The following is a 9326-nucleotide window of genomic DNA, read 5'->3' as shown; positions in this document are numbered from 1 at the left end:
GCATTGCATCTCTCTAAGCTTTATTGCTTTTTCTGCACGGAAGTGTTATCAGTGGAGATCCTGGGCCTGTTTTCAGTGAAGAGTCAGCAACAGAAGCAGGGGTAATGGGCCAGAGCTTCAGCTGTGTCTAAGGTATTTGTAGCCAGTATAAACTGGGCTTGCCAGCAATCCATGAGGTCCATTGATTTACTTCAACTGAGGATCTGGCCAAAGATTGCTATAGCATGAACCAAAGATAATGAATACAGCCTGGTTCTCTAACCTCCAATATTTGGTTGCTGTTTTTTATATTTTGGTTTATCCTTTCGTGCTCTTCCCTGGGAAGGAATAAACCTAACAAACTGAATCAACCCCACGTGGGGTCTCATTCTCTACCTCAGCCTAGAATGCCAGAGGCCCATGGATGATGGGAAAATCCAAATACAAGTCTGAGGGCTCAGTCTATTAATGGACTTGAGGGTTGTAGTATGATGCTTAGTTTACATGCTCTGCCCCCAGAGGGAGGCACCTAGGATTTTTATAGGATTGTTATAAAATGCACGAGGCAAGTTATGCATTTGGGAATAGGATCCACAAGGAGTGGGAATCCATCTAAACCATTGGAAAGGGCAGAGATAGGTTTGGGCTTAAGTGCCAACCCTGTCAGAGAGTGTTGCCTAACTCCAGGGGGAGGAAGACATCTCTCTCCACCCGGAAGATGTGAACCCTCTCCTGTAGTTCAGCAAATAAGCCAGGTTGGGAATTGTCTGGTTGAAAATTGAGGTAGCGGTTGTGTCCTCCTTCCACCTCACTGCTTTGCAGTTAGCTAACTCATACAGGATGCAGTGGGGGCAGGTTAAAACTCCTCCCATGACTGATTTGGAGCAGGGAGCTGAACCAGCCGAATGTTGCAAATACAAAGCGGTTGGATATTCTGGGGTGGGCCTCTTCCAACTTCTTGCATTCCAGCCTGGACAGAGTATTTATATTTTCACAAGGCCAGAGAAAGAGTAAGGCTGGGTGTGTCTACACATGGATTAATGTACCTTTTGTAATGTGCATTAAATTTAGTACCTCCAATATGAGGTACAAAACTAGTGTGCATTAGGCTGTGCTAATGCACAGTAGTGCATTTGCACTCTTTTTTTAGTGATGCTTAATGTGCAGACCATTTTACTACGCATTGGCATAACGTCATGGTTTTTTACGTGCAGCTTTAATGCACAGGAAAAGTCTACTGTGCATTAAAGCACATGTATAAACATGTCCACTGATGCTGTAATCTAGTGTTTAGCAAACAGAAGATAACTAGGAACTAGTTAAATAGGAAAGACTAAGGGACAGGGATAATTATAGCCTATTGGTTAGGGCATTCGTTGATAAATGGAAGATCTGGGTTCAATCCTTGCCATAAAATGAGGCATAATGAAGGCATCTCCTCTTCACTGTCTTCTTTTTGAGTTTGGCATTGGTAAGCAAGTTCCAAAAAATGACTACAGGATTGGACTGGGTAGGCCAGATGGTCAGGGGAGTACCTTGTTTAAGATGGCCACTGGGCCATAGGTGTGAATTAGGACAGGTTGGCAGTGTCAGGATTAGGTGGTTCGGTCTCATGTTAGGGATTTAAACCAATTAGAGCAACTTTTAAATGTTCTCAGAGTTAAGCAGTAGCTGAATGGGGGTTCCTGAGAATCTCAGTGCCACCTGTATGTTGGACATTGGCACCTAAAGACGTTTTTCCATTGCCATCAGAGTGAGCAGCAGTGGACCGAGCCATAAACCCTGCTCTTGGTTATGTACAGGAGGCACTCACATCAGCCACCGCTCCAGGAATGAGTTTGGCCCGCTGCGGTGGGACCCACGAAGCAGATGACAGAAAACTGGTTCAATGACTGGGATTTTCAGCTGTCCTGCAGGAAATGATGCAATTGCTTGGTACAGAACCATGACGTCTGCCAAGCAAAGCTGAAAGAAGGCATTCCCGTCACATAACGCCCAGTGACCAGATGTACAGTAGGAGACCTCCATTTGGCAGCGTCGTGATAGAATGAGCACATATTGTCTTCTTAATGCGGCATTATTACTTTTGATGGAGGGAAGGTGGTAGAAATCTTTCCCGACCAAAGAGCAGCCCACTGAGAAAGATCACTTGGATGTGCTCTACTCAATCCCCTAATGTGAGTGTCTCTTATGGAAAGATCCACGGCAGGCCCCACCTCTCATCAAACACACACCAATGTAACTTAAGAGTTGCATCGTTTTAAACCAAGTGACTTGCACTTGTATCAGACCAAGGCTATGGAGACTAAAATGAGACACCTTGCCAAAGGACTTGGTGGCACATGGAGAGAAACTTGCACTGCCACGGCTCATGCAGATCTAAGACTGGAGAGAGCATAGGACTTCAGTCTCTAGAGGGTGCCAGTCTGGCATGTATGAACAATGCTAATTTTCACCCCGAGCATGTAAAGAAAAAGCAGGGAGCTGGGGACACCCTTCAAGTAATTTCCAATGTAAACTTAAAAACTGTTAGCAAACAGGTGGCAGGTATGTACCAGACCTGGTTTTCTAAAGGTCTAATGATGCCTTCATTGAGGGATAAAAACAGATTGATTTCTGCTTCAGTGGTTCCAATGTAATAGTTTCATCATCTTTCCTTTGGTATTTCCTAATCTCTACAGTGGCAGTTATGAGTGGACCTGACTTTATTCTGATGACGACCATTGGGCCAGCTGCTCTTAAACCAATTCTCTGTTCTCCATAGCGGTTCCTTACAATGGGTCTAATTCAGTTAAAGACTGCAAGAATTTGGTATCTCCTCCTCCCACCCAGAGTGCCTTATTCAGGTACCAACCTGTTAGAAACCAATATTGTTTCCCCTGTCCTCAGAGTCCTGTTGCAATAATTGGCCAAGATTTACAGCAGCTTAATCAGGATGGACGACATAACCATGCTACTGAGCTGGCACTTGCCCCCCCCCCCTTTTTTTTAAACATGTTAGACATGCAAAGCTATTGTTTCCTGTTAAAAATAAAAACGAGTCACCCTTAACAAGTATAGTGCAGAAAAGGGCATTCACAGTTTAGCTTCTCAGCAAGCTATGTTCTGGGGGCATCATCGGCGGCGGTGATACTTTGGTGGGCAAAGCAGAACATCGGAGATGGAGATCCCACGCCGACTCCAGCTTTACGAGAGCTTTCTGGTGTGAGAGCTCATGTACCTCCATCTGCAAATGCATGAGCCTGCAGTCTCTTGTAAGCTGCCCCTATACTTGCGATACCTTCCTCCTTGTACTATGCTCCTTTACCACTCACACCCTTGGCACATTGCAACTTTTTTTTTCAATTGGCTCACTTAAAAAAAATAAAAAAGCATCTGTCTTTCACAGAAGCTGTCTCTGAACTCATGAAATATCCCCCGCCCTCTGTTTATGAGCGTATCAGATACTTCCCCGGCAGTCCCCACGCTTGCTAGAGTTATGCACAAGTTTGATAGCCAAGTCATGAGCTTCCCCATCATAGCCAATGATGGCTACAGCCGCTGTAGCCAATTCATGAGTTTCCCCATCACCAAGGGGGTAAGCTTATAGTTAAAAGTCTAACAACCCCCCCCACAAAACAAAACACATCTCTGCATCCTGGCTTGTCCCTTCTTGCTCAGGACATCAGTGGCTTTTCCAGTTTTGTGTCCTTTGTTGACTCATGGGGAGTGTCTTGTTTAAAAAAAACGTTTTGGCTTATGTTACGCTCCTGGTGGTCTCCCTCCTTCTCGCTCTCAGGTGGCCCCAGCTGGGGTAGGTCGTCCCATCAGACCAAAGAAAACTCTGCTTGGAAGCTGGAACACCGGCGAGTCTTTGGAGAGCACTTGGTGAGCATTGAGATCTGGGTGCTGAAGTTCGTACCGTTGCTCCCTAACGAAGGGTGGTGATACTTCATGTCAGAGCCCAGGAACCTCTCCAGATGCCACCTCCGCCACTTCCGTTTCAGCTCAGCTTGGACCTGAGGGAGGAGAGAAAAGGAAATGAAATGAAGGGCATCTTATCCACTGCTCTGGCTTGACACCCAAGCATGCAGGGTAGGGAGCTAGATCCTTAAATCCTTTATAAAACTTATGGCAGGGTTTTGACTATAGAGGTAACCACAGTGAAAATCCAGATTAGGGGGAATCTCTTCTCCATGCAGTCAAGGATAGTCACTAGGAAAAGCTTATGAGCCTGGAGAAAGACAAGGAGGCCCCTCCTATATTTTAATGCCAGAAGGGGTGTTCTACAATGGCCATGGATTTTACACCAGTTGATAAAAACTTCTGGGTCCTCAAAACATAAGCAGCACTTAGCACAGTAACTAGTAGTGGGTCGAATCACCAACGTTTGACCAAGCTGAGCCATGAGCTGTGGGCAATACACAGAAGTGCTATCAGGAACCTGACTGCTGAACTCCAGAGAGAACAGATTTGTGCTCTGGGAAGATAGTTAAGAAACAGTTTTCTTCCACAGCCTTGTTGTCCTCAAAGAAATGCTTATTTTTTAAAAAGACAGCGTGGTTTGTGGAGTGCTGCTGCTGAGCATTTTGATGCATGTCAGAGGGCCTTGCATTCACATCCCGGGGCTTTGTATCAAGATTCAAGCAATCAGCAACCATGGGACCATACTTAGAGCTACTGCACGTCCACTTAACCTTTCAGGGAGGGCTGGTGCAGTATGGTATGAATTAGAGGATGATTTGCACACTCTGGTCAGGAAGCGCAGTAGAAAGTATGCATGTGTATGTGTGTGCATACACATATATAGAGAGTGAAAAGTATCTTAGAATTACTAAAAGCAGCATTAAAGATGGCGCAGGAGTAAATCTAAGCTAATCACCTGACCTGATGGGAGAGATGAAATGCAAATCCAGATCTAAGTTTCACACTTGCTCCCTTCCTGTCACTGCTGGGTTTATTGTTCAAGTTGGTAATGGCTACAAGTTTTTACCAACTCTGATCATCAGACTCAGCAGCTTTGTGAAATTACTTTGCGGAGTCTCAGTCCAGATGGTGGTGGGCCGGTACTCAGGGCTACATGACTATCTAGTCTCCAAGCTGGCAGCGGTTCTAATCCTGCTGCCTTGAAGTCAAGGCCAAAAGTTCCAGTGGTTTTAGGTGAAGAGGCAAGGGATTGGAAACTAAAATACAGCCTCACCCCACTTCAGGTCAGAGTTGAGGGATCTTGGCAGGATGACATGGGGAAACCCCCTAATGCTGATTGCTCTGTGGATAAATGAAGAGCTGGGTGCTACATACACTAAAATCAACATGCAAAACCCCATGTCTTTGTTGAGCAGAGCAGGGAAACCAAGACAGAGAAATGGGCTGGTTGCTTTCCTCTGACATGTGATTCATCTGGACCCATTCCTCGACCTGCTGAGGTCAGGGATGGAGCACATCTCAGAGTGCCCTCCTTACGCACCCATTTCTTCTTCATTACAAGCTGCTCTTACCTCACCATTGAGGAAGCAGTAGAGGACAGCCACCACAAAGCCCTGAGAGAGAGGCGAGAAAGAACAGGTGTTAAAACCTCGAGGTCACACTGAACTTTATTAAAACACAGCTTGGATGAGAAGCTTTCGACAGGGGCACTCCTTCCCTGAGCAGGGTGCCGGATGTGGTGCTTTTCTAGGACTCTACCTGCAGCCATGACTCTGGATGTAGGACACATTGCCAAGAAATGTCTAAGCCCCCTCCAGTGCAAACTGGGGAGGCAAAGATGTGTCAGGCAGCAGTGCCATGAAACATGGTTCTGTGAACACAGCCCCTTAAATAAAAAGCATCAGAGGGGGCCTGTGCAGTGGCTGGGTCTGTGCAGTTGTTTGGCTAATGAGTGCAGGGTCAGGCTGATTGACTCTCACTCATCCGTGCTAATTAGCCCACCCAAAGTGCTATACAATGTGGCTGCACTACTTTTGATTTAGGAGGAACTGCACAGCGTCTGAGGATGCTACAGTCTGGCACGCCAAATTTGCCAGGCGGACAGCTTAGCACACACACCCTGCTACCAACCCAGTTTGCGATCCTTGTTGGAATCGCAGAGAAGGCTGCATCCCTTAAAGCAGCTATACGTGGTCTCTTGGCTTGCGATGCCAGCCCTGTTTCTACCCTGCCTGTTTCTGACTACAAAAACTGCTGTGCCTTTACCGTGCTTACTGGATGCAGTGCCTAAGTTTGGGGCAGACTTTTGCCTTTTGTGGCTACAACATGGGGCTTAAAATGGTTTATTACATCCAGTTGATGATCCTGTGACTTCTTTTAGGGTCACATCTTATTGTCCATTATCTCAGCTTTTAACTATATGAACATAGTCATTCTCTGCTACTTATAGTTGTGATCACACTGGAAACAGAAACCTATTAAACTAGCTATTGCATAAAGAACAAATGTCTGCTTTATGCAGTAGCTCTGACCTGTCCCATTCACTTCTAGAAAGAGTTAATTTAGCTCTCAAAGAATAATTAATTTAATGTTGGCTTTAACCATTTCACTGCTGATCAAAGTTTATCAATCATGTAGTGCAGTGGTTTTCAACCTTTTTTTCCCATTTGCAGACCCCTAAAAAATGTTAAATGGTGCTGTGGACCCCTTCGGAAATTTTGAATGGCGGTGCAGGCCCCTTTGAATTGTAAGTATGGGTATTCACATATTTTTGATTGATTATAGTCATCTTTTGTGGACCCCTTAGACATTGTCTGTGACCCTGGGGACTGCAGACCACAGGCTGAAAACCCACTGACCTAGTGTGTGATAAAACATGGATTCTTTTATTAAGTCTGAAGAACGTAAACTGTTTGAGACAGGTATGAACAGATACAATGGGAGGAAGGGCATGGATAAGCGCTAATCATCATGCAGAATCCGTGTCTTTGTTAACAGTGGAAGGCCAGTGTTGATCAAAGTGAAGCAAAGTGTGTATTTGAGTATACAGGTATCTCATGGTCAAAATCCACCAGGTAAAAGTCTCACTGATGTCAATAGAAATTCTGCCTCCCACCCCAAGCCATTTGGCCTGAGTGGGAGCTAAATAAAGACCACAAGACTTGGCTTATAATTGCTAAAACAGACTGGGATTTCCAGAGGTGAAAGGCAGTAGAAGAGTCGAAAACACCAGCCCAATCATGCCTTTCCCTGAAATCAACAGTAATATCCCCACAGACCTCAATGAGAGCAGCACTGGGCCTAAGGAAGTGAAACCCAATGAAACCAAGTGAAACTCTCTGCTTATTCCTGTATTCATTTGAACTGTGTGTTTCTGCTAACAGTTTAGATCTCATGCATTGATAGGATGGTTTGGATAGGGATGATCTTGCATCAAACTGGGGGCCGGACAAGATGACCTCTGGAGGTCCCTTCCAGCCCTGTTTCTCTATGAGTCTCTACCATTCTTCAGCCCATGACAGACCCGACTGGTTCTTCCCTGGCCTCGGGCTATTCGCGGGGGGCAGCTTACCTGGAAGGAACCAAGAACAAGCTCAAAGGTGACCTTTATTTCGACTTTGTAGGTGTCTGGGAAGAAGGCAAAGACGATATAGTGGATGCCGAAAAGTGGGATCAACAGCAGGGTGGATTTGGCGAGTCTCCTGTTAGAAAGAGAAACACGAGCCATAAAGGGAAGGGAGACAGCAGGAACAGGATAAGGCAGTCCTAAAGCTGGAGTACTTTGTCTTTATGCGACAAGGAGGGTGGATGGGTCTTTTAGGAGAAGCTCAGTGTTATGAAATTAAATTCAGCCTGTGCGATGGGTGGCATTTCAAACCTCTGACAGTGTAGGCATTTGGTAATATTACAGGAAAGGAATGGAAGCCCAGATCCTCAAAGGTATTTTGGTGTCTACCTCCCACCAAAATCCTTAAATACCTTTGGGGATTTGGACCTGCCTGCATAATAAATGTACACACCCGCAGCTGGGGAAAACCCAGCATTGCTGCACTGACTTCCACAGAGCCCCGCCAGTTCACACGAGCTGCGGACCTGGCTCATGCTGATTTCTATGGGCTTCCCCCTTGCTAATAACCATTGTTGCAACGTGCATGCCATTAATTGAGTCTCAGCAATAAATTAGCTGTCTTTGCCCTCTGCCTGCAGAAGGCTGGTAGTTTCAAAGGCAGAGGTGATATAATAAAACATGACACGGTTATGCCTGTTGACTCTAGGGGAGGTCTTTTCCTCCTTCCCGCCTGAGATCATTTTTCCTCTCTACAAGCTGAGTGTAATCCATTCTTGTCTTCAATTGCTTGGGATTTCTGCAAATTATAGGCTCTGAAGAAGAAATGGTATGTTTAGCCTGGCATAATAACAGCTGTGGAGCAGCAAGTGTTTCCAAAAGGAGAGGATGAGCAGCATTAGAGTGTAATGGCACCAAACAGGATAATCAGAGCCCTAATTAAGAGCAGGTGATAATTTCGCACACCTAATTACTATAGGAAACCAACTAATGTCAAATGAAATATAAAAATTAAAACAGTTCAAGAGGCACTTGGCACCCGTGATCTCGAAGCAGTCCTGTCGCGCCTCCCAGCAACTAATGGAAGAAATGGAAACCAAAGCCATCTCATCCTGAGCAATAGTTCTTCTACCTGCAACCCCCGCATCTACAACATCTCAGTCATCCCTCTGCTTTCAACACCCACTTTTTCATGATTAATAGGAATTAAAAGGATTACATGGGAGGGCTAATGGTCCAACATTATTCAGACAAGACCCTGGTATGTACCCCTTTGGGTCAAATGCTGTCTGCCAACACAATTTCCCAGCTTTCACAGTGCCTGGTGCAAAGTGAAGACTCACATTGGCTTCCCCAGACTTTATCTTAGGCCCCTAAAAACCAGCTAAAGTCAGCACCTAGGTGAAAAGTAGCTGGTGGTGACAGATTTAGGCAAGATTAATATCTGGAAGGGGAGAGGCAGGGAGATGCATTTCCAGGGACTTGCCCGAGTCAAGTTTAAGGTCCTATTCCTTACCTTCCAGGCGCTCCCTGGCCAGTCTCACCTAAAAGACCACCTAAAGCTTTCTCATGATCAATAATACCTAGGCACAATGGATTTTGTTTTTTTTTGTTTTTTACTGGGAGGGCAAAGCTAGTCTGTGCAGAGCTTTGTGGGGGGCGGAGATTGTGGTATGAACTGCTCCTGAACCTATACAGCAGCACAAACCTCCCTGCCTTCCCCACCAAATGACAGGTGCCCATCTTTAAGCTGATTTCTCTAAGACATACATGGGAAGAGATACATGAAAAAAGAATATGTACCAAAGACCTAGGTAGCAGACACACCCCTTCTCCTCTGAGCAGGGGATGAGACAAAATGAACATATATGACAGA

The 9326-nt window shown here is 45.5% G+C and overlaps 1 protein-coding gene across 1 annotated transcript in view; it reads right to left on the bottom strand.

Moving 5' to 3' along the window:
* Positions 1-2970: 2970 nt before the first annotated feature.
* Positions 2971-9326, bottom strand: part of LOC109314775 (vasoactive intestinal polypeptide receptor-like) — a 54406-nt gene continuing 48050 nt past the window's right edge. Inside the window, exons 9-11 of the mRNA XM_019542501.1 lie at positions 7457-7586; positions 5457-5498; positions 2971-3977 (exon numbers count right to left, since the gene is read on the bottom strand). Coding sequence (XP_019398046.1) covers positions 3786-3977; positions 5457-5498; positions 7457-7586 — 364 coding nt within the window. The 3' untranslated portion in view covers positions 2971-3785. The remainder of the gene's footprint in view (positions 3978-5456; positions 5499-7456; positions 7587-9326) is intronic.

Source organism: Crocodylus porosus, unplaced genomic scaffold (genome assembly GCF_001723895.1).
Source record: "Crocodylus porosus isolate Cpor-Errol unplaced genomic scaffold, CroPor_comp1, whole genome shotgun sequence".
In the NCBI taxonomy this organism is placed as follows: Eukaryota; Metazoa; Chordata; order Crocodylia; family Crocodylidae; genus Crocodylus; species Crocodylus porosus.
Note: the sequence above shows the minus strand (reverse complement) of the source record. Positions and strands in the feature narration are given on the sequence as shown.